Raw genomic sequence first — 26,042 nt, 5'->3', positions numbered from 1 at the left:
GGAAACAGTAAAAGTGCATTGAATACTTTAAGGCAGGATCTTAAAAGCAGTAACTGGCAGACAGCCCACAGATGATGGGAAGCAGCTGACGAGCAGGACATTAGTTAATAACCTAAAACAAAAAATTCCACATTTCAATAAAATGCTGCTAAAAACAAATGTTGAAAACCTTATGATTTAGTTTGGAAATTGAAACCATGCTGTTTAAATTTGTTGTTTCCAGATTGCACAGAGGTCAGAGCAGGAGAAGGTGATTGAGACACAGCTTGGAGAAAAGCGTCTGGAGCTTTTAAAAGCGCAGTCAGCCTTCCATGAAATGGAGGAAAAGTACTATTCCAACACGGCCACCATGCAGGATAACATCACACGTGATTTTAGGTACTACCTTTGGGGATAAAGTGATCAAACTTCAAGTTGGCCAATCAGAGATAAAGAATTTCAAAATAATGTTTTATTTTATTGCTGCCTACAGTTTTCCATTGATGCCCACAAACCATTGTACCACTAATCCACACTTCACCGCCATCTTAGAATGTTTTTTTTTAAAAGGCCATTTGGCACAATCAGGGTAATTTTCCACATTTACAATCCATACAGAGTAGCTTGCATTTGGAGTGTATGCAGGGCCTCATTTATGGCAGACAATTAGCCATCAAGACCCATAATAACTCCATGCCATATAGGGTTTCATCCATCAATGTGCAGGTGGTGTCAGACCATAAGTAAAAAATAAAGCAAGTCATCACACAAAAGCCCAGTAACAGCCCAAACTTGCTCCTCTCACATGTGCTGTGTGCTTCACCAGCTGCTCCCTCCTGACCTTGTTTTTCTAATTCGCTTGAGGGAGCGGAGCTGGAGCCTGTGTGGTCACGGCAGCTTGACAGGTGCTCATGTGGCAGGTGCAACACCTTGGGAGTTCCCTACAGAAAGAGAAAGGGAACCTATCTTCTGTAAACCTATGTTCTGGGTAGATTTTCATTTTCACTAGTTGGGTGGTGAAACCTGGTAATCTAGAATGAAATAAGGCAGGTTCTATAAAGAGTATGTGATCTGCCCCACCAGATTACCACCCAGATTGTGAAGATGAAAACCTACCAACTTATCAAGGGCAATACATTGAGTGTCCCCCATGCTGCTGCTGCTCGGTAGATGTACCTGTAGGTTAATAATTAAATGGGTGAGTTTGAGGAGCAAAGAAGAAGAATTTAAAATAACACATCTTATTGAACTGGCAAGAAGCCTGCAAGCTTGCCCTGACCCATAACTTCGATGGCCTACATTCACATGATTCTCCTTCCACATGGCAAATCATACACCAATGTGTTTCTCTCTGTATGACTATGAGTAACTTTCTTCTTTAAATGGAGAAAAAACACATGCTTTCACAGGGGTTAAGTTTCTGCGGGGTTCTCCTGATTGTCAGCAGTAACTCTGGGAAAGATCTGCAGGAACTCTGGAAAAAGACGGACAATTGGGATAGCCCCCATGGAAAATCACCTCTAATTGTCTCTTGATCCCATTATTCTGTTCTTGTCAATGGTCTTCTTTGATCATTTATTCCATAGCTCGATTGTCCTTTGGGTGAAAAAGTTTGGCCTGTTTTTCCTTCTTATTCCATCCTTGCTAAATTTTAGCTAACATCCCTTGGTATTTGCACCATTTGCCATGTAAACAATTTCGCTGGATCAGTTTTATCAATTCCTTTTATAATCTTGTAAACTTCAATTTGGTCACTTCTAAGTCTCCTCTTTATACAAGAAGAAAATTTCTTTAAATTTCCTCATAGAATCATACAAATTTATGGCACGGAAGGAGACCATTTCGGGCCATCATGTCTGTGCCGGCTGACAAACAGCTATCTAGCCGAATCCCACGTTCCAGCTCTTGGTCCACAGCCCTGCAGGTGAAAGCACTTCAAGTGCACATCCAATCAACCCTTAAATGTGGTGAGGGTTTCTGCATCTACCACCCTTTCAGGCAGTGAGTTCCAGTTCCCCATCACCGTCTGGGTGAAGACATTTCCCCTCATATCTCCTCTAAACCTCTTACCAATTATTTTAAATCACAAAAAGCAAGGGACCTAGTACTGATCCCTGTGGAACCCCACTGGAAACATCCTTCTTGTCACAAAAACACCCAACAACCATTACACTTTGCTTCCTGCCTCTGAGCCAATTTTTTGATCCAACTTGCCGCTTTGCCCTGGATCCCATGGGCTTTTACTTTCGTAACCAGTCTGCCATGTGAGACCTTATCAAAAGCCTTGCTAAAATCCATATACACCACATCAAATGCACTGCCCTCATCAACCCTTCGTGTTACCTCTTCAAAGAATTCAATCAAGTTAGTCAGACACGATCATCCCTTAACAAATCCATGCTGGCTGTCCTTGATTAATCCGTGTCTTTCTAAACGAATGTTTATCCTGTCCCTCACCACACCTGTAGCCAGAGAGGATTTCCTCCGTTGCTTCTCTTAACAGCTTGGGATACATTTTGTCTGGGCCTGGGGATTTATCCACTTTCAGAGCTGCTAAGCCCCTTAATACTTTCTCTCTCACTATGTTTATTTCATCTAATATTTCACATTCCTCCTCCTTGATTGTAATGTCTGCATCGCCCCTCTCTTCTGTGAAAACAGGCGCAAAGTATTCATTCAGAACCATACCCACATCTTCCACCTCCACACAAAGATTACCTTTTTGGTCTCCAATAGGCCCCACTCTCTTTCTCGTTATCCACTTGCTCTTAATGCATTTCTAAAAGGCAATGTTTGGAAAGTGCATAGCACATGCATGGGGTAATATAAATTGAATTAGTACTCTGTGTTCCTTTTATCTGATTAGGAAAAACTGGACTGGGAAATGAATTTGTTCACTTGCTTACCAGCCAATCTCCTCATGTCTGATTTTCCCCAGTGAGTAGCTAAGCTACAGTTCAATTCAATTCAGCACACTCCTGTAAGTAGTCATTGCCTTCAGGATAGGAGAATTGTTCAGAAGTAAATAGACTAGGACCCATGCTAGAGTGTACGTGTGTGTATATTGGGTCAGAACAGGATTGGGTTTGGCTGTGATGTCCTATATGATAAAACAGCCTGGAAATGTGCCCAGCACAAATCAAACCCTTTGGGAGAAAAGGAGGAAAATCTGAAAAATAACTTTAAAAGTGAAGAAATGGCCGGGACCTTCACTGGAGTGGGGATCTCCTCTAATAAGAATAAAATTATACTCAGGTACATCTAGATAGTTGAATTTTATACTACAGTGGACATTTTTTAAACAACTGAAGGTGATGATGGAGGATGAGCCATAAAATGCTGAAGAGGAAAAAACCAAGCAAACGTGTGACGGATTCAAGCAGGTGCTGGAGGTCCTGCAATGTAACATGGAAACTGGACATAAAGAAAGAAAGATTTACATTTATATAGCGCCTGTCATGACCACCGGACGTTTCAAAGCACTTTACAGCAAATGAGGTATTTTTGGAGTGTAGTCACTGTTGTAATGTAGGATATGTGGCAGCCAATTTGCACACAGCAAGCTCCCACAAACAGCAGTGTGATAATGACCAGATAATCTGTTTTTATTATGTTGATTAAGGGATAAATATTGGCTAGGACACCGGGGATAACTCCCCTGCTCTTCTTCGAAATAGTGCCATGGGATCTTTTACGTCCACTTGGGAGAGCAGACCGGGCCTCGATTTAACGTCTCATCCGTAAGACGGCACCTCCGACAGTGCAGCGCTCCCTCAGCACTGCATTGGAGTGTCAGCCTAGATATTTGACTTGAACCCACAACCTTCTGTTTCAGAGGCGAGAGTGCTACCCACTGAGCCACAGCTGACACTGTACCTAAATCAGAATGGTTAAATTCGTGTGTGCTAAAGTAAACATAAAGAAAATACAACTGTTTGAAATCAACTAAGAAAGTAGGAAAGAGGAAATTATATTAATCATGCTTGTACAGTTAAGATACATACCATCTAAAATTCACTGCATATAAGGTGCTCATTCACACCTGCCCAGAAGGACATAATTTGCCATGCCAACTTTAAAATTTGTGATGTCTTTGAGACTTATAAGATTTTAACACCTTTAAATTACAGCCTTTAATATTTGAAGGAGCAAATACTAAAGTCATCAACCAGGTAGGAAATACAAACCGCTGTATGATGAGAAAAAGACACATGGGCAAATGCACTAACCTTCTTACCAGGAAGTTAATAAATTACAACAGACTGATGTGTAACATTTTCCTGTTGGTAATTAAATTCTATTCAGATGAAAAATATTACTGTGATAAAATTTTAATTTATTATTACCAAAGGTTTTGTTTGTGTTTACAGTGGCTCTGGATTAAATGATGCATTATTCCTTATAGAGACATCTACTTATAAAAACAAAAAATGCTGGAAACTCTCAACAGGTCAGGCAGCATCTGTGGAGAGAAATAGAATTAACGTTTCAGATCAATGACCTTTCATCAGAACATCTACTTGTTTGGTGCATGCAAATTGGAATGTCACAATCTTTCAATCAAACGTTCCACAGGGAAAAAAATAACGAATTATTTACAGTAAATGTAGCTAACATATAATGGTTTAACTTTTTAATATCTTTGAGATGAATGTTTGTTTTACATAAGAACATAAGAATTAGGAACAGGAGTAGGCCATCTAGCCCCTCGAGCCTGCTCCGCCATTCAACAAGATCATGGCTGATCTGGCCGTGGACTCAGCTCCACTTACCCGCCCGCTCCCCGTAACCCTTAATTCCCTTATTGGTTAAAAATCTATCTATCTGTGATTTGAATACATTCAATAAGCTAGCCTCAACTGCTTCCTTGGGCAGAGAATTCCACAGATTCACAACCCTCTGGGAGAAGAAATTCCTTCTCAACTCGGTTTTAAATTGGCTCCCCCGTATTTTGAGGCTGTGCCCCCTAGTTCTAGTCTCCCCGACCAGTGGAAACAACCTCTCTGCCTCTATCTTGTCTATCCCTTTCATTATTTTAAATGTTTCTATAGGATCCCCCCTCATCCTTCTGAACTCCCAACGAGTAAAGACCCAGTCTACTCAATCTATCATCATAAGGTAACCCCCTCATCTCTGGAATCAGCCTAGTGAATCGTCTCTGTACCCCCTCCAAAGCTAGTATATCCTTCCTTAAGTAAGGTGACCAAAGATACAAGAATAACAGTTATGTAGAACAGTACATTTTCCTTGTTACTCTCGGTGTCTATAAAGAACACTGCCATGTTAGGTATAGCAGATGTTATGTCTTTGATCTGCTTAACCTACCAGCATTAGTGAGATGCATTGAATACCATGCCTGTTAAGTTGTATTAGTCAAATAATGTATTATACTAAACCTTTAAAAATCACTGGTTAGGCCTCAGCTGGAGTATTGTGCTCAATTCTAAGCACTACACTTTCGGAAGGATGTCAATGCCTTGGAGAGGGTCCACAGGAGATTTACTGGAATGATACCAAGGGTGAGGGACTTCAGTTATGTGGAAGTTCATGTCAATTTATTGATTCTGTGTTGATTGCATCTGCGAGGACTGCAACAGCACACCCAATAGAGGAGCAAGGAATCAAAGATTCCTGGAATGATAACAGCACAGCAGGAGGCCATTCGGCCCATTGAATCTGTGCCAGCTATCTGCAAGAGCACTTCAGCTAGTCCCACTCCCCTGCCCTTTCCCCGTAGCCCTGCAAATTATTTTCCTTCAGGTACTTAACTAATTCCCTTTGGAAAGCCATGATTGAATCTGCCTCCACCACCCTTTCAGGCAGTGCATTCAGATCAGAACCACTTGTTGCGTAAAAAGGTTTTTCCTCATGTCGCTTCTGGTTCTTCTGCCAGTCACCTTAAATTTGTGTCCTCTGCTTCTCGACCCTTCCACCAAGGGGAACAGTTTGGGGTCAAAATTGCCCCTTTCCTTAAGGCCTGGTACCACTGCAAATCAGCAGCCACGCTGCAGAGTGGAGTGACCACCAACTTTTCGTGGAATAGCCGCTGCTAGCCCAATTGCTCTTCTGAGATTTCCCGGTGGTGCCCCGATTTCCCTCCCCCCCCCCCCCCCCCCCACCGCTCCACTGCTGCCGATCTGTGTTAAGTGCGTCATCACTATGTGCACCGCAGATCTACCCCAACCCCACTCCCCGACGGCAAAATTCCACTCTGAAAATCTTCGGCCAGCTTTTCCCCGGTGGTCCAGTGAGGCTGTGGCCTTCTGCAACGGTGATGCAGCTCCCCTTAAAGGGGAGGACCTACTGCCGCTGCCACCATTTTTTCTTGTCAGCCGACTGCCATTTCGGCCCGACAATTATGCCTCAGGATCGGCCGGGCCACCAACAGGCAGCCTGGCACCCCCTTTTGGGTGCCAGGCCACAGGCCCGGCTGAAACCCTCCCTGATGGCCCAGTGGACTGAAGTTTTAAAATTGCGAAGGCTCTCCCCTTTAAGTGAAGGAGAGAGCCATTGTGATGCGGCGCTGTGATGACGTCACCGCCCCCAACTTCCGCCCTTCACGTGTTGCCACTGCCGTGTATCTGCCCCTCTAGTGTACTCACCACCCCCATTAAGAGCGACTTCCGGATCAAAGTTTTAAAAAAAAAACAAAGAGTGGAATTTCGCTCAAGAGGTGATCTCAATCACTGTGGTGGTGAAAACCCACAAAACGGGGTGGGAGCAGCTCCGTTTCGGGGGAAGGGCAATTTTAGCCCCTTTCTCTCTATCTACTTTGTAGACCCCTCATGATTTTGAACAACTCCATCAAATCTCCTCTGAACCTTCTCTGCTCTAAGGAGAACAACCCCAGCATCTTCAGTCTATCTAAAGTCCCTCACCCTGGAACCATTCCTGTAAATCTTCTCTGCATCCTAAAGTGTGCTGCCCAGAATTGGACACAATACTCCAGTTGAGGCCGAACCAGTATATTGTAAAGGTTCATGATAACTTCCTTGCTGTGGTATATTCACAGAGCACAAGCACACACAGCTTCCTACATGGCAGGCAGCTCTCTCGGAAGCCTCCGGAAATCGGCCTGGTTCTGTTTAATTATTAACTCTGCAGTTGCAGTACACAATACGTCCAAATCCACAGTGTGGAGCTACAAACATTGCAAGCTTACAGACTTTACACTTCTCCCTCCTTAATGAAGAAGTTATTATAACAAACATCATACATAACTTTCATGTTTATACATAACACAGGATATAAACTTATTTTTTTTCCATATTTACAAATTTAACTTTACCATTTGTTTTCTGTTTCGAAGAGGATACCTTCGCTCTCGAACAGAGCCTTCCAAAACATGCTGTTGAATCTAAACTCATTCGAGGCTCATCCTGAGGAATGTTTTCCTCCACAGAATTTCCTTGATTTTTATTTGAACTCACTCTAACGTCAGGCTCTTTGTTTTCCTGACTCAGACTTTCATTCTGATTCTCTCCTGGATTTGTTTCCAGTACATTGGATTTAGAATTTGCCACTGGTGTATCAAAACTATCTGATGAGTCAGAAATAATTGAATCATTCCCACCTTCAACTCCTTCCATGTCTGTAGGTAAAATATGATCAATATGAACAAACCTGACCTGTCCATTATCAAGCATCTTTACCAAATATGTGCGAAGACCACATATCTTCACCACTCTTCCTGGTAACCACTTTAACCATTTATGGTGATGGTTCTTCACTCGCACCTTCTGGTTTAATTTCACACTTCTCTCTTTTACTCTACCTCTATCATGATTCTCTTTCTGTCTTAATTGTGTCTCTTCTACTGACTGTACCAAATTTGGCTTTAACAACGAGAATCTGGTTCATGGCTGTTGTTTGAGAAACAACTCTGCTGGTGTTCTACCTGTAGTTGTATGAGGAGTATTTCGATATGTAATCAAAAAATTAGCCAATTTGTGATCCAATGACAACTGTCGTTTCCTTTGATTTGGATCTAACATTTGTTTTATGAGGGCACGTTTTACAATTTGTACAGTGCGCTCTGCTGCACCATTCAAAGCAGGATAGTATGGTGTAGCCTTGGTATGTTTCGCACCATTTTTGCTCGTGAATTGCGCAAATTCTTCTGAACGAAATTGTGATCCATTATCCGAAACAATTTCTTCAGGGAGGCCAAATGAAGAAAATCATTTTCGTAAAATGTCCAATGTTTTACTTGTTATTTTCCACATTGGAAACACATCAACCCACTTCGAATGGCTATCAATCACAATGAACAATTGTTGTCCTTCTAACTCAGCAAAATCAATATGTAGTCTTTGCCATACTCTGGGAGTGGATGCATTTCTAATTGCATCCAATTTTTCCATGGTTGGATGTAAACCATCTTTGTCTTTTCTGTACCCTAAGTACTCCACTGAGTTTTTAAATAACTCACACTTACGAGCAGACACTCGTACTCTGTGCTTCTCTAGCCATTTGAGCACTTCATTCAATATGTTATTATGAATTTGCCTATTTGGTGCTGAAATTAGTATGTAATCCAAATAACATACTACCCCTTCAATACCTTGCAAAATCTGGTTCGTTACCCCTTGAAATATGGCAGGAGCTGAAGACACTTCAAACGGTAGCCTATTAAATTGATATAGGCCTAGGTGAGTATTTATAGTCAAACGTGACTTGGACTCCTCATCTAGTTCAAGCTGTAAGTAGGCATTCGTAAGATCCAGTTTTGAGAAGATTTGACCACCTGTCAGTGTTGTGAACTAATCTTCTATATTCGGCAATGTATTGGGGACATTACCCTCTAGAACCTGGTTTACGGTTACTTTATAATCACCACAAAATCTTACCTTACCATCGGACTTAGGTACAACAACAATGGGTGTAGCCCAATTATATCAATCTATCTTACAAATAATGTTCTCAGTCTCTAGTCATTTGAGTTCTTGCTCAACTTTCTCCTTGAGTGCATATGGTACAGAACGTGGCTTGTAGTAAACCGATCTAGCATCCTTCTGTACCCTGACACTCGCCTTGAAGCCTTGGATCGGACTGCCCGTTTCGCAGAATACCTTCGGATACTTCTTGATAACCTCATCCGTTGATGAAAATCTCGCTTCCACACAGAAAATCTTACTCCAATCCAGCTTCAGTGAGCTCAACCAATTTCTTCCTAGTAAGGCAGACTTGTCTCCTTTCACTACTATTAGAGGCAAGTTCTAAAATTGATCTTTATATTTTACCGGTACGGTGATACGACCTACCAGAGGAATTTTCTCTCCCGAGTAGCCTCGCAGCTCTATCTTGGATTTCTCCAGTTGGAAATCACGCAAGTTGTCGAGGTACAGCGACTCTGGTACTACACTCACGGATGCATCCGTGTCAATTTCCATTGGTATCTTGAATCCCACCACATCTATGTGGATTTTAATGCTTTCCGAATCGCTGTCCGTTAACCTCATGCTCCTGATGACGTGTAACTCTAACATCTCCTCATCCTGTTTTTCTTTCATGCTATGTAGTCTCTTGGGATTTCTACTCATAGCTTTGAACGCTGGACTCATAGCTTTGAACGCTGATTTACCCTTCAGTCGGCATGCCTTCACAAGATGCCCAGTCTTCCTGCAGAAGAAACACTCTGCCTTCACGTATGGACAACTTTGAGCAATGTGTTGTCCAAGGCACCTATAGCACGACTTCAACGCTGTGTTAGAATTTCCAGTTTCTGAGACTTTGGGCCCCCACCATCTTTTACTTTGAACCTGCAAATGATTTACCTCGGTTGACTGATGACCGTAATTATTATTTAATTCTCAGGAATATTGTTCGGCCATGCCCATTGACCTCGCTGTCTGACAAGCAATCTCAAAAGTCAAGTCATCTGTCATCAATAACTTCCTTCTGATCACATCATTTTTCACCCCACAAACAAAACGATCCTGTAATGCTTGGTTTTGAAAGTTTTCAAAATTACAGTGCATCGATAGCTTTTTTAATGCTACGATGTAATCACTGATACATTCATCAGCCTTTTGATTCCGAATCCTGAAACAATAGCTTTCAGCAATTTCTAACGGTTTGGGATTATAGTGCTGCTCCAGCTTTGTTAAAATCTCTAAGCGTTATGTCCTTTGGCTCGTCAGGCACAAGCAGATTTACAAGGGTTTCGTATAATGCCAGACCCGCCACCGATAAGAAGATCGCTTTCTTACGTTCCAACACAGCCCAATTCTGGACTGCATTGTCTGGAACTTCGATTATGTTATTTGCAGTGAAATACATTTCTAACCGATCCACATACGCTTTAAAACGTTCCCGGTCGTGTCTATATTCCCCCAAATGTCCGATTACACCTGCCATTTTAATCTCTAGCTGTTCACACCGTGTGCTGTATTTTACCTTGGATTTTGTAGCTTTTTCCAAAGACACAAACTTCCAAAGTCTCTGTCGGCTGGCTGAATCCTTCACCAACAAAATTTAAGCTTTAAACCATCCGAAAAATCCCATCTCGCCGCCAAATGTGGTATATTCACAGAGCACAAGCACACACAGCTTCCTACATGGCAGGCAGCTCTCTCGGAACCTCCGGAAATCTGCCTGGTTCTGTTTGATTATTAACTGTGCAATTGCAGTACACAATACGTCCACATCCAGAGTGTGGAGCTACAAACATTGCAAGCTTACAGACATTACACTTACTTTTGCACTCTATGCCTTATTTATGAAGCCCAGCATCTCATATACTTTTGTAACCACTTTCTCAACCTGCCCTGCCACCTTCAATGATTTGTGCACATATACCCCCAGGTGTCTCTGCTCATGCACCCGATTTAGAATTGTACCCTTTAGCTTATATTGCCGCTACTCGCTCTTCCCACCATAATATATCACTTTGCACTTTTCTGCATTAAATTCATCTGCCACGTGTCTGCCCATTCCACCAGTCTGCCTATGTCCTCTTGAAGTCTATCACTATACTTCCAAGTTTTGTGTCATCAGCAAATTTTGAAATTGTGCCCTGTACACCCACATCCAAGTCATTAATATATATATCAAGAAAAGCAGTGGCCCTAGTATCGACCCCTGGGGAACACCACTATGCCTTCCTCCAGTCCGAAAAACAACCGTTCACCGCTACTCTCTGTTTCCTGTCACTTAGCCCATTTTGTATCCATGCTGCCACTGTCCCTTTTATTCCATGGTTTCAACTTTGCTGGCAAGCCTATTATGTGGCACTTTGTCGAATGATAAAGTCTTACAGCAACTTCTGGATTTCCGTGTTTAACTGCGCAAGTGCGGATATCAGAAGTTTCTGTCAGTATTACAGAGTATTGACGGCGAACGCTGACACTTTCATCATCATTGCAATCGCAAATTCCATTGTTTTTGTTTCAATGTTGTAAAATTAGTCTTTTTTTAAAAAGAGTGTTGGTTATGCAACAGTGTTTTGTCAAGTTTGACACAAATAAAATAAAAATGTTACTATGGGGAGAGATACAAGAACACAAAGCTACTTAAAATTATTGCTGGTTTGGTCTTGCCATCTATCTCATCAGCTAACAATGGGTACAGGAGTTTGGTTGGATTCAGTGCAAAATATATGCAAAAGGAGTGCTGTTGCTACCTCACTTAATAATCCATATGAAGATGGTTTAATGTTTATATAGAATTGTGATCTGGTAGAAATCAAGATCATATTATGATCTCTCCCCTACCAGAGATGAGATCCGTCTTCTTCACCAACACCTCCGTGAGAAAGAGGTGATGAGAGAGCAGGACCGCTTTCTCAGAAGCAAAATGGCAGACGACTGTGCTGCTATGACCAAGGAGAATGCTGTGCTACATTCACAGACTCTTGAGCTGAATAAGCAAATAGACAGGGTATGTGGAAGCTCCTCTTGTTAATAGTTCAATGTTTGAAATTAGGTTAAATAACTAGCCTCAATTAGATAGCTAGATTTGATTAAAGTTAATCACCCATTAAATCTGAGGCTGGCTCCAAATTTGTTAAATTTGAAGAGTCATAGTTGATAGAACAAGTGAAAATTTGGCTTAGTAATGTTTAGGCTAAGCTATTTATAAAAAAAGATAGATTAAAAGATGGATACGTCATTCATAGTTTTTACTTCAACTCTGAAATGTGACAAAAATATTTTGAAATAGGTGTTTTACATAATTCAGCGTAGGTATAAAGTACTATCAACCACTGTATGTAAAATCATCTTCATATTAGCAAACTAGTGCCAAATTGATAAACACATTGAAATAATTTGGGATCAGAAGTTCCAGGGTCAGATGATTTGAATATTGCTGGGAGGCATATGGAGATGAGTCCCGGCAACAATTGGATATTTATGCTACGGGGAGGCTGGAAAACTCATTGAGCAGTGGAGTTGTGTAGCAGTTACAGGATTTAAAGGGGCGAACTGCATTTCAATTCTGAAGCAATGGTACCTGCAAAAGAAACCAAATGAAGGGCTGTAACTTTCTCAAAGTATGATGTGGAGGTATTAACTTAGATGTGGCAAAGGAGGAATAGCATACTGGGGTAAGTGGTAGAAATGCAATAACCTCAGCTACCCATGTTGTGTGGAAGGAGGTGACAGTGGCTGTGAGTGCCATCTTCATGACCCCCGAAGGCATCCCTCCTATTTTGATTCTAATGATCATAATTCAGTTAGATTTAAGGTAGTTATGGAAAAGGACAAAGATAGACCAAGAATAAAAGTGCTCAATTGGGGGAAAGCCAGTTTTACTAAACTGAGATGTGGAAACAGCTGTTGGAAGGTAAATCAGTGTCAGAGCAGTGGGAGGCATTCAAGGAGGCGATCCTGAGGGATCAGAGCAAGTATGTCCCCGTTAAAGAGAAAGGGTGGGACCAACGAATCTAGAGCCCCCTGGATGTCACGGGGCATACAGGGTAGGATAAAGAAAAAAAGGGAGGCTTATGACAGACACTGAGGGCTCAATACTGCAGAAACCCTAGAGGAGTATAGAAAGTGCAGGGGTGCAATTAAAAAGGAAATTAAGATAGCAAAGAGAAAGCATGAAAACATTTTGGCATGTAAAATCAAGGAAAACCCAAAGATGTTTTTTAAATACAATGGGCCCAAGTTTCCACAGGATAAAAAACGGGCACCCTTCCGAGCTGGGCGCCCGTTTTTCGCGCCTAAAACGGCGCCAGAAAAAAAACGCGCTATTCTCGAGCGCTTTGCAGCTCCTTAACTGTTTCGCGCGGCGCCCAGGGGGGCGGAGCCTACACTCGCGCCGATTTTGTAAGTGGGAGGGGGCGGGTACTATTTAAATTAGTTTTTTTCCTGCCGGCAACGCTGCGCGTGCGCGTTGGAGCGTTCGCGCATGCTCAGTGTGGAAAAAAAACATTGGCACTCGGCCATTTTTGTAGTTCTTTGTAGCTGTTTAATTTTTGAGCATTTTTTTATAAAATCACATTGCCATCAGCACATCAGCACCGAGGCTTCCCTTCTCACTGTCTCCTTCCCCTCCCTCCCCTCCGCGGCAACAAATGGCTGTCTCCTTCCCCTCCCTCCCCTCCATGGCAACAAGCCGCTGTCTCCTTCCCCTCCCTCCCCTCTCTCCACGGCAACAAGCCGCTGTCTCCTTCCCCTCCCTCCCCTCCCTCTGCGCAGCAACAAGCCGCTGTCTCCTTCCCCTCCCTCCCCTGCGCGGCAACAAATGGCGGTTTCTTTCGAACGATGGCTGAAGCACTTTCACACAGGTAGGAAGATGGTTTATTTAATCTTTTCTTTGCTTATAAATGTTTATTCAGGTTGGATTTATTTGTATAATATTTGTAGAAGTATAAATAAGGATTTATTATAGAATTTAATGACTTCCCTTTCCCCCCCCCCTCCCCCCCACCTCGTTCTGGACACCTAATTTGTAACCTGCGCCTGATTTTTTAATGTGTACAACAGGTTTTTTCAGTTCTACAAAAATCTTCACTTGCTCCATTCTAACTTAGTTTGGAGTACGTTTTCACTGTGGAAACTTTCAAATCAGGCGTCAGTGGCCGGACACGCCCCCTTTTGAAGAAAAAATTCTGTTCTAAAATAGAACTGTTCTACCTCACTAGAACTGCAGAAAAAAAAAATGTGGAGAATTGCGATTTCTAAGATAGTCCGTTCTCCACCAGTTGCTCCTAAAAATGAGGCGCAAATCATGTGGAAACTTGGGCCCAATAAGAGCAAGAGGCTAACTAAAGAAAGAGTAGGGCCTATTAGAAACCACAAAGGTAATCTATGTGTTGAGGTGGAAGATGTGGGTATGGTTCTTAATGAATACTTTGCATCTGATTTCACAAAAGAGAGGGACAATGCAGACAGCGCAATCAGGGAGGAGGAGTGTGAAATATTAGATGAAATAAGCATAGTGAGAGAGGAAGTATTAAGGGGTTTAGCAGCTTTGAAAGTGGATAATTCCCCAGGTCTGGATGAAATGTATCCCAAGCTGTTAATAGAAGCAAAAGAGGAAATAGCAGAGGCTCTGACCATCATTTTCCAATCCTCTCTGCCTACAGGTGGACTGGAGGACTGCTACCATGGTATCTTTGTTTAAAAAGGGAGAAATGGATAGACTGAGTAATTACAGGCCAGTCTGCCTAAACTCGGCGGTGGGATAATTATTGGAAAAAACTTTGAGGGACAGGATAAATCTTCATTTAGAAAGACTCAGATTAATCAAAGACACTCAGCATGGATTTGTTAAAGGTTGTCTGACTAACCTGATTGAATTTTTCGAGGAGGTAACACGAAGGGTCGATGAGGGCAATGCGTATGATGTAGTGTATATGGATTTTAGCAAGGCTGGTCAGGAAAGTAAAAGCCCATGGGACCCAAAGCAAAGTGGCAAGTTGGATCCAAAATTGGCTCAGAGGCAGGAAGCAAAGTGTAATGGCTGATACGTGTTGTTGTGCCTGGAAGGTTGTATCCAGTGGGGTTCCGCAGGGCTCAGTATTGGTCACTTGCTTTTTGTGGTATATTTCAATGATTTAGATTTGAATGTAGGGGTATGATAGAGAAGTTTGATGATAAAAAAATTGGCTGTGTGCTTGATAATGAAGAAGACGGCTGTAGACTGCAGGGATATCAATGAACTGGTCAGGTGGGCAAATGGAATTCAATCCTGAGAAGTGTGAGGTAATGCATTTGGGGAGGATTAACAAGGCAAGGGGAATACACATTAAATGGTAGGACACAGAAGTGTAGAGAAACAAAGGGACCTTGGAGTGCATGTCCACAAATCCCTGAAGGTAGCAGGCCACGTAGTAAAGGTGGTTAAGAAGGCATACGGAATACTTGCCTTTATTAGCCAAGGCATAGAATATAAGAGCAGGGAGGTTATGCTTGAACTATATAAAACACTAGTTTGGCCATGGCTAGAGTACTGCATGTAGTTCTGGTCACCATGTTACAGGAAAGATGTGATTGCACTAGAGAGGGTCCAGAGGAGATTTACAAGGATGTTGCCTGGACTGGAGAATTTTAACTAGGAGGAAAGATTGGATAGGCTGGGTTTGTTTTCTTTGGAACAGAGGAGGCTGAGGAGAGACATAATTGAGGTGTATAATTATGGCCCTAAAATTCCAATTGGCCTCTTCCTGCGGGCAAACAGAAAACAGAAAAACGATGCGCACTTACATGCTGCTGCTGCGCCCGTCCGAACTTTCGAGTCTGAGGCCTCCAGTGACTGCACGTGCACGTGGGGACGTGCGTAGGCCGGGATCTGGAGACAGCAGCCAATCAGGTACAGTATGGTTTCTCATTCATAGCAATAGGTGTTCCGTAAGTACTCCTATTGCTATGAATGAGAACCCCCCCACCCCCGCCACAAAGACCCAAAACACAATAAAAAATAGAAAATAAAATTCACATTTAACATTCATTTAAATTAAAGTTATATAAAAAAATTGTTTGCCGACTTTTTAAAAAAGTTTTTTTAATTAAGCCTTAAAATAAACTTACCGTAGTGGGGAGGGCTTTTAAAAATAAAATGTGTTTTTATGACTTTATTTTTAATGTGTGTGTGTATTTTTAAACACTTGCGCCTGTAAAATTAAGCTATATGCCTGCTTTTTCAGGCTCAAGATTTTAAAGGACATTTGCAGAGCAAGATAATCGTAAATATCGGAAATCTTGCCCTGCAAGTGTCCTCGCTCCCGGTCTGTGGATGATCCGTCATCTCTGAAACTTAACAGATCGTTGTCAGATCGTGAAAGCCGGTTTTCAGCGCATGTGCATTGCGTGCTGTAAGTCGGCTTTTCAGATGTCTTTCTGGATCCGTAGAAACTTCTTCCGGACCCAGGACATCGGAATATCAGGGCCAATGAGTGGCCTAGATAGAGTGGATAGGAAGGACCCATTCCCCTTAGCAGAGGAGTCAACAACCAGGGGGCATAGATTTAAAGTAATTGGTAGGTTTCGAGGGGATTTGAGGATAAATTTATTCACCCAGAGGGTGATGGGAATCTGGAACTCATTGCCTGAAAGGGTGGTAGAGACAGAAACCTTCACCACATTTAAAAAGTACTTAGATGTGCACTTGAAGTGCCGTAACCTACAAGGCTACGGACCAAGAGCTGGAAAGTGGGATTACGCTGGACAGCTCTTTGTTGGTCGGCACAGACACGATGGGCCAAAATGGCCTCCTTCCATGCTGTAAATTTCTATGATTCTATGATAGGAAGATGTTTAGTAATCTTACCAGTGCAGCGAAGGTAAAAGATGTTCTGGCCAACTGCCTTTAATGCATTGTGAAACCCTTAATGACAAGGCATCATTCTATGCCTCCATGGTGTTCAGTCCCAGCCCTCCCCAGTTCAGGGTTTAGAAAAATTGGAATAAGCAAACATTCCATTTTGGTGAGTTGTGGTAATAACGAATTTTGTAAAGTTCAGTTGTGCAACATGATTAATATTGGTGTCCTCCAAATGTGAAATGCTGGAATCTGAAATAAAAACAGAAAATGCTGCGAAATACTCAGCAGGTCAGTCAGGCAGCATCTGTGCACCAGGAAACAGAGTTTATGGGCCCAAGTTTCCACATGATTTGCACCTGATTTTTAGGAGCAATTGGTGGAGAACGGACTATCTTAGAAATCGCAATTCTCCACATTTTTTTTTCTGCAGTTCTAGTCAGGTAGAACAGTTCTACTTTGGAACAGAATTTTTTCTTCAAAAGGGGGCGTGTCCGGCCACTGACGCCTGATTTCAAAGTTTCCACAGTGAAAACGTACTCCAAACTAAGTTAGAATGGAACAAGTGAAGATTTTTGTAGAACTGAAAAAACCTGTTCTACGCATTAAAAAATCAGGCGCAGGTTACAAATTAGGCGTCCAGAATGAGGTGGGGGGGAAGGGAAGTCATTAAATTCTACAATAAATCCTTATTTATACTTCTACAAATATTATACAAATAAATCCAACCTGAATAAACATTTATAAGCAAAGAAAAGATTAAATGAACCATCTTCCGACCTGTGTGAAAGTGCTTCAGGCACGGAGAATGCTGCAGTCAGCCTGAGGCGCCCATTCTTTCCCGCGGGGGGGGGGAGGAGGCGCCCGTTCTTCCCGCGGGGGGGGAGGAGGCGCCCGTTCTTTCCCGCGGGGGGGGGGGAGGAGGCGCCCGTTCTTCCCGCGGGGGGGAGGAGGAGGCGCCCGTTCTTTCCCGCGGGGGGTGGAGGAGGCGCCCGTTCTTCCCGCGGGGGAGGGGGGAAGGAGACAGTGAGAAGGCTGCAAGTGCTGATGGCAATGTGCTTTTATTAAAAAATGTTCAAAAATTAAACAGCTACAAAGAACTACAAAAATGGCCGAGTGCCAATGTTTCCTTCACACTGAGCATGCGCGAATGCTCCAACGCGCACGCGCAGCGTTGCCGGCAGGAAAAAAACTAATTTAAATAGTACCCGCCCCCTCCCACTTACAAAATCGGCGCGAGTGTAGGCTCTGCCCCCCTGGGCGCCGCGCCAGGCAGACAAGGAGCTGCAGAACGCTCCAGAATTGCGAGTTTTTTTTTAGGCGCCGGAGGGGCGCCCGTTTTTTATCGTGTGGAAACTTGGGCCCTATATGTTTTAGGTCAATGACCTTTTGTTCGAACTGGAAAAAGTTAAAGATGTAACAGGTTTTTAGGCATGTTTAGGGGCAGGGAAAGGGCGGGGGGAGGAAAGAATAAATGGCAAGGACTGTGATAGGATGGAAGGCAGAAGAGATTAAGAGACAAATTAAATGATGGTGCAAGGCAAAAGGAGATGGTAACAGGACAAGTTAAGAAACAAAAGATGAGTTTCAATAGGGTGTAAATTGAGCTGGCAGAACCATCAACAACTGCCATGGAAAAGAGAAAAAAGAAATAAAATAAAAGGGGCAGAGGTTATGGTTTATAATTGTTGAACTCAATGTCGAGTCCAGAAGGCTGTAAAGTGCCGAAACAAAAGATGAGGTGCTGTTCCTCGAGTTTGCGTTGAGCTTCATTGGAAAGAGGACAGAGAGATCAGAGTGGGAGTGGATCAGAGAATTAAAGTGACAGGCGACTGGAAGCTCAGGGTCACACTTATGAACTGAATGTAGGTGTTCTGCAAAGCAGTCATTGAATCTGCATTTGGTCTCCATAATGTAGAGGAAACCGCATCGTGAGCAGCAAATACAGTATACTAAATCGAAAGAAGTAAAAGTAAATCGCTGTTTCACCTGGAAGGAATGTTTGGGCCCTGGACAGTGGGAAGGGAGGAGGTAAAAGGGCAGGTGATACATCTCCTGTGTTTTCACAAGAAGCAGATGTGGAAAGAGGAGGGGGTGCTGGGAGTGATTGAGGAGTGGACCAGGGTGTTGTGGAGGGAGTGGAATGGTTAAAGGGGAGGAGAAGATGTGATTGGTGGTGGAATCACACTTGGGAGGACGGAAATGGCAGAGGATGATCCATTGAACGTGAAGGCTGGTGGGATGAAAGGTGAGGACAAGGGAACCCTATCATGGTTCTGGGAGGAAGAGGGAGGGGTGAGAGCAGAAGTGCGGGAAATAGAATGGACACAGTCGAAGGCCATGTCAACCACAGTAGAGGGGAATGTTCGGTTGAGGAAAAAGAAAGACATATCGGAAGCACTAGTATGGAAGGTGGTGTCGTCAGAACAGATGCGACAGAGACAGAGAAATAGGGAGAATGGAGATGGAGTCCTTACAGAAAGCGGGGTGGGAGGAAGTGTAGTCCAGATAGCTGTGGGAATCAGTGAGCTTATAGTGAATGTTTGTCAATAGCCTATCCCCAGAGATGGAGACAAAGAAGTTGAGGAAGGGAAAGAAGAGTCGGAGATGGACCATCTGAAGGTAAGGGAAGGGTGGAAATTGGATGCAAAGTGAATTACATTTTCTAGTTCAGGGTGAGAGCAGGAAACAGTACCAATACAGTCATCAATGTACCGGAATAAGAGGTGAGGGAGGGGGTCTGAGTAGGACTGAAATTAAGAATGTTCTATATATCCCATGAAAAGGCAGGCATAGCTAGGACCCATGCACGTTCCCATTGTGAGCTAAATTACCCCTAATTTAGAGGCAGTGAATGGAGTCAAAGGAGAAGTTATTCATTGTGAGAACATGTTCAGCCAGGCTGAGGAGGGTGGTGGTGAATGGATGGGCCTCTGATCAAAGAAGAAGCGGAGCGCCCTCAGGCCATAATGACACAGAAGTGTAGAGGGATTGGACATCCATAGTGAAAAGGAGACAGTTGGGGCCGGGAAACTGGAAACTGTTAAAGTGACGGAGGACATCGGAAGAGTCACGGATGTAGGTGGGGAGAGACTGGACAAGGGGGGAATAAATGGTGTTGAAATAGGAAGAAATCAGTTCCATGGGGCAAGAGCAGGCTGAAACGATGGGTCTACCACAGCAGTCCTGTTTGTGGATCTTAGGAAGGAGCTAAAAGCGGTCTGTGTGGGGTTAGGGAACTGTGAGGTTGGCGGATAGGGTATGAATGGTGTAGTAATGACCAGCTGCCATTATAGACAAAGAGAAAAAAAAAGAGGGAAAAGGAGCCAAACATGGCCAGAGGTTATATGCTGAAATTGTTGAATTCGATGTTGAGTTTAGAAGTGCTGAAATGAAAGATGAGATGCTATTCCTCGAGCTTGTGTTGAGCTTCATTAGAACAGTGGAAGAGTCCGAGGACAGATATCAGAGTGGGAGTGGAGTGGAGAATTAAAGTGACAGGCAACCAGAAGCTCAGGGTCACACTTACAGACTGAATGGAGGTGTTCCGCAAAGTGGTCACCCAATCTACGCTTGGTCTCCCCACTGTAGAGGAGACCACATCGTGAGCAGTGAATACAATATACTAAATTGAAAGAAGTACAAGTAAATCGCTGTTTCACCTGGAAGGAGTATTTGGGGCCCTGGATAGTAGGAAGGGAGGAGGTAAAAGGGCAGGTGTTGCATCTCTTGCACTTGCACAGGAAGGTGCAGTGGGAAGGGGAGGGGGTGCAGGGGATGGCTGCAGAATGGAACAGGGTGTCACGGAGGGAGCGGTCCCTTCAGAGGGGAGGGGAAGATGTGATTGATGGTGGGATCACGCTGGATGTGGAGGAAATGGCGGAGGATGATCCGTTGAAAGTGGAGGCTGGTGGGGTGAAAGGTGAGGACAAGAGGAACCTTGTCGTGGTTCTGAGAGGGAGGGGAAAGGGTGAGAGTAGAGGTGTGGGAAATAGAACGGACACAGTCGAGGGCCATGTTAACCATGGCGGAGGGGAATCCTCGGTTGAAGAAAAAGGAAGATATGTCGGAGGCACTAGTGTGAAAGGTGGCGTCGTCAGAGCAGATGCAACGGAGACAGAGAAACTGGGAGAATGGAATAGAGTCCTTACAGGAGCGGGGTGGGAGGAAGTGTAGTCCAGGTAGCTGTGGAAGTCAGTGGGCTTATAGTGGATACTGGTCGAAGGCATATCCCCAGAGATGGAGACGGAGAAGTTGGGAAAGTGAAGGGAAGAGTCAGAGATGGACCATGTGAAGGTGAGGGAAGGGTGGAAATTGGATGCAACGTGAATTAAATTTTCAAGTTCAGCGCGAGAGCAGGAAACGGCACAGATACAGTCATCAATGTACCGAAAAAAAGAGGTGAAGGAGGGGACCTGAGTAGGACTGGAACAAAGAATGTTCCACATATCCCATGAAAAGGTATTTCTGGGCATAGACTTTCGACCAGCTGAGGTTCAGGTCAACTCTTTCAGGAAATTCCGCTCTTTGATTTTTTTTTTGTTTTGATGTGGATTTCAGTCATAATGGGGGTGGTGACTACATGTGGTGGGGTAAAAACGCAGCGGTGACAGCAACTGAGGGGCGGAAGTTGGGGGCAGTGCTTATTCACCGCCGCGCATCACCAAGGCTCTCCCTTTCGCTTATAGGGAAGAGCCTCCGTGCTTTTTAAACTTCAGTCCACTGGGCCACCAGAGAGGGTTTCGGCCAGGCCAGTGGCCTGGCACCCAAGAGGGGGTGCCAGGCTGCCTGTTGGTGGCACGGCTGAACCTTGGGGCTTAACTGTCGAGCCGACCTGGCAGTCAGCCGACAAAAAAAAACATGGTGGCAGTGAGCCCTCCCCTTTAAGGGAAGCCGCACGGACACTTTAGTAGGCCACAGCCTCACTGGACCACCGGGAAAAGCTTGGTTTGGCACCGCCAGGCGGGCCAATGATTTTTCAGGGGAATGTCGCCGTCGGGCGGTAAGATTGGCAGTGCGCATGGTGATGACGTGCTTAACACCAATCGGCAGCAGAGGAGCGGTAAGGGGGGGAGATCGGGGCACCGCCAGGAAAACTCAAGAGTGCAATTGGGCTAGCAGCGGCCATTCCACCAAATGTTGACAATCACTCCACTCCGCAGCATGGCCGCCGATTTGCGGTGGTAACAGGTCTTAAGGAGAGGGGCAATTTCGCCCCCGTAGCGAGGGTAAGAGGCCAGAGGGAGAGGTCCAGGTAGAGTGAGAATTCTGAAAATGGGAAAGGGTCAGCTGTGCGGGAGAAGACCTGGCCAATGAAGTGGGCACAGAGGGGAAGGCGACAGAAAAAGAGCTCAGCATCATGCCACGCTCAAAATTCATTGAGGTGAGGGTGTAAGGGGATGAAGCTCAGGCCTTTACTGAGGACTGATCGTTCGGGATCAGAGAGGAGAAGGTCAGAGGGGATCGGGAAAACATGGCAGAGGGTGAGATTGGAAGAAGGGATGGGATCAGAGGAAAGTGCAGGGGAAGAAGGTTCTGGAGGGGTGTTGGTGTCCAAGAGTTGTTGAAGCTTACGATCCTTGGCACATGAAAGGAAGGAAAAAAGTTTTTTGTTAAAGCGACGGATGAGGAGAAGGATGAAATGGAACTGCGGTCCAGGACAGCTTAGAGGCAGAGTGAGTCGGTGCTCACAGCCCAGGAACACAGAAGACAATTGCTGCTCTACTTAAGATCAGTTAACTCAAGGGATCGATCTGTATGCCTTAATACCACACCACATGCTACATTTACCACCTAAGGCATTGAGGGTTTTCCAAATGATTGTATTTCTAATTAGATTTCCCTGAAGAGCCACTTCCTGTATTGCAAACAGTAAGAAATAATAACATCATTGTGTTTTATAAAATAGACTTTTCTGCCTTTACTGATATTCTTGGTGCTACTTATTAATGACATTCCTGGGTGATGCGTTGCAGGAGAGGATGCTGAAAGAAGAGGTGGATTGCTGCGGTACTTCCAGTGTAGTTCAACTGATTACCGTGAAAGACCGTGAGCAGCAACTACGATATGAGGTTAAAAGGCACAAGGAGCTCCTGGAAATTGAGAAAAAAAAATTTACGGGACTTATGGAAAAGGTAGTTGGAGTTAATGGAAAAATAGTGAATGAAAAATAGCAACTTGATCTGGTGATCACATATCTTTAAAAGGGAAAGTAAATTTACTGAAAGCACTATTGCTGGTTAGTATTTGGTAAGGCATTCTTTCTTTTTAATGTTTTCCCCCCCCCCCCCCCCCCAAGCTCCTTTTTCTTGATTTCCCCATCTCGAGCACTATCCCTGACAGAGAGGGCAGAGAACATGCTTTCATGAATCTCAATGTGCAGTTCGCTATTTGGAGGTGTGCTTGGGCTGTCCAAAGGCAGCAATGAATTTTTTCGTCCCTGTGGTGAGATGCCTAGCTTCCACTTGGCATCTCACCGTGTTGACATAGCTGAGATCAGTAACTCAGTAGAGTAGATTTTCGGGACCAGGAGAGGCATCACACCTGCCGGATTGGTTGAAGGCAGGCCACATTCAGAATTCCATGGTCCACCATGGTAATGAACTTCTGACATAAGCAAAAATGTAGTCTTCAAGCCAGTGTGACTTTAACAAGCTTGGAAACGGCTGAGGGAGCAATAAAAAAGGAGCCCAAGGTTTTCAAATGCTAACCTACATTTGCTGCTCAATTAGGTGCAATATTTGAAACACAAGAATTATTTTTTTTTTTAATCCAATTTCGTTCCAGATCAACTCTAACGCCAAAGATCACTTTGCGCCAATGTGTTTGATCTTAGGCCAAAAGGCCGAGAGGCGAAGTTGCACCGTTCCTGGAAATATTGCAATACCAGGTCGGTGCATGGAGTGGACAGGGCATGCTCCTGATCCAGCTCATATAAAAAAAAAAATTAAAAAAAAATTTGAAACACAAGAATACAGTTGGTGATTGAGTAAACATTCAAGATTAGATTGGATAGTTGGATGAAGGAAAAGGAGTTGAAGGGATATGGAAAGAGGGTGGGTAACTGATTGGAATTGCTTTCCCGCATGGAGGGTAAATGCCAACATGAACTGGTTTGGATGAATAGCCTTTTTCTGTACTATTCCTTCCATATATTTCTATGTAAAATGTAAGCCTGGTGGAAGAGTCACTATTGGAGATAAATAGTTAGCTATGTATCTTGAAAATGTTCTTCTTATTGTTTTGCATAATGGTTCATAGAGAGAAGAAAGTGAATGGGAGTTGTGATGCATCAATAGGTCAACAATGGGTAGGACATGGTTAGCTTGGAAACATAAATACAGTGTGAGATTCCCATGTGCAATCCCATGCTGGAACTTAAATCAAAGTAAGAAATTGGTGCAAACAGCATACTACTTAATCCCAAGAAAGGTTTAAATAGCTAAAAAAAAATCCTTGGAACGTACCTTCTAAAATAATGCAGTGTTTCATTTCAAAATTGAGGACCATTAACATGGGAAGTACTGGTTTGAGTGAAGTCTGCACTTACTTTGATGACATTTGGTCCTTTCATTTTTGAACCCTTTAGAAGGCCCATAATGGGACCCACGCCTGCTTCAGTCGAGGAGGTGGGAGCTCGGAGCAGCGCGAGTCCGGGGTCGGCGAGAGGCCTATAAAGGCCAGCGGGAGTCGAGCAATTCGAGCAGTCAGTCGAGGAGGCAGGAGCTCGGAGCAGCACGAGTCCGGGGTCGGCGAGAGGCCTATAAAGGCCAGCGGGAGTCGAGCAGTTCGAGCAGTCAGTCGAGGAGGTGGGAGCTCGGAGCAGCGCGAGTCCGGGGTCGGCGAGAGGCCTATAAAGGCCAGCGGGAGTTGAGCAGTTCGAGCAGTCAGTCGAGGAGGCGGGAGCTCGGAGCAGCGCGAGTCCGGGGTCGGCGAGTGGCCTATAAAGGCCAGCGGGAGTCAGGCAGTTCGAGCAGTCAGTCGAGGAGACGGGAGCTCGGAGCAGCGCGAGTACGGGGTCGGCGAGAGGCGTACCGGTGCAGCTACAGGGAGAAGGCAAAGAAAGAAACAAAGGTGACGTCACAGCCTAGGGGGTAAGTGATTGGCTGGTGATTGGTGAGTAGTTTTTCTTTTTCTTCTTATATTAGTCAGTAACTTTTAACATTGTTGTTGCCAATTTAAGGGTATCTAAGTGTTAATTCATGGCAGGAGAGCTCGGTCGGGTGTTATGCTCCTCCTGTACCATGTGGGAACTCAGGGACACTTCCGGTGTCCCTGACGACTACGTGTGCGGAAAGTGTATCCACCTCCAGCTTCTGACTGTCCGCGTTGCGGAGTTGGAGCTGAGGGTGGATTCACTCTGGAGCATCCACGATGCTGAGAATGACGTATCACGTGTAGCGAGTTGGTCTTACCGCAGGGAAAGGGTCCACAGCCAGATAGGGAATGGAAGACCAGCAGGAAGAGTAGTGCAAGAAAGGTAGTGCAGGGGTCCCCTGTGGTCATCCCCCTGCAAAACAGATACACTGCTTTGAGTACTGTTGAGGGGGATGACTCATCAGGGGAGGGCAGCAGCAGCCAAGTTCATGGCACCGTGGCTGGCTCTGTTTCACAGGAGGGCAGGAAAAAGAGTGGGAGAGCAATAGTGATAGGGGATTCAATGGTGAGGGGAATAGATAGGCGTTTCTGCGGCCGCGACCGAGACTCCAGGATGGTATGTTGCCTACTGGTGCAAGGGTCAAGGATGTCTCGGAGCGGGTGCAGGACATTCTGAAATGGGAGGGAGAACAGCCAGTTGTCGTGGTGCACATTGGTACCAACGACATAGGTAAAAAAAGGGATGAGGTCCTACGAAACGAATTTAAGGAGCTAGGAGCTAAATTAAAAAGTAGGACCTCAAAAGTAGTAATCTCGGGATTGCTACCAGTGCCACGTGATAGTCAGAGTAGGAATCGCAGGATAGCGCAGATGAATACGTGGCTTGAGCAGTGGTGCAGCAGGGAGGGATTCAAATTCCTGGGGCATTGGGACCGGTTCTGGGGGAGGTGGGACCAGTACAAACCGGACGGTCTGCACCTGGGCAGGACCGGAACCAATGTCCTAGGGGGAGTGTTTGCTAGTGCTGTTGGGGAGGATTTAAACTAATATGGCAGGGGGATGGGAACCAATGCAGGGAGACAGAGGGAAACAAAAAGGAGGCAAAAGCAAAAGACAGAAAGGAGATGAGGAAAAGTGGAGGGCGGAGAAACCCAAGGCAAAGAACAAAAAGGGCCACTGTACAGCAAAATTCTAAAAGGACAAAGGGTGTTAAAAAAACAAGCCTGAAGGCTTTGTGTCTTAATGCAAGAAGTATC

General features: G+C 44.4%; 1 protein-coding gene and 1 pseudogene across 1 annotated transcript in view; one reads left to right on the top strand and one right to left on the bottom strand.

Annotated features, from left to right (window-relative positions):
- LOC139266844 (median body protein-like) overlaps window positions 1-26,042 on the top strand; it is a 69,108-nt gene that overhangs the window by 27,763 nt on the left and 15,303 nt on the right. Inside the window, exons 4-5 of the mRNA XM_070884452.1 lie at window positions 224-378; window positions 22,665-22,823. Of these exons, the coding sequence (XP_070740553.1) occupies window positions 224-378; window positions 22,665-22,677 (168 nt within the window). The 3' untranslated portion in view covers window positions 22,678-22,823. The remainder of the gene's footprint in view (window positions 1-223; window positions 379-22,664; window positions 22,824-26,042) is intronic.
- LOC139267636 (U2 spliceosomal RNA) lies at window positions 23,542-23,694 on the bottom strand (annotated as a pseudogene).

Source organism: Pristiophorus japonicus, chromosome 7 (genome assembly GCF_044704955.1).
Source record: "Pristiophorus japonicus isolate sPriJap1 chromosome 7, sPriJap1.hap1, whole genome shotgun sequence".
NCBI classification, from domain to species: Eukaryota; Metazoa; Chordata; class Chondrichthyes; family Pristiophoridae; genus Pristiophorus; species Pristiophorus japonicus.
This window is presented reverse-complemented; position numbering and strand designations above follow the sequence as displayed.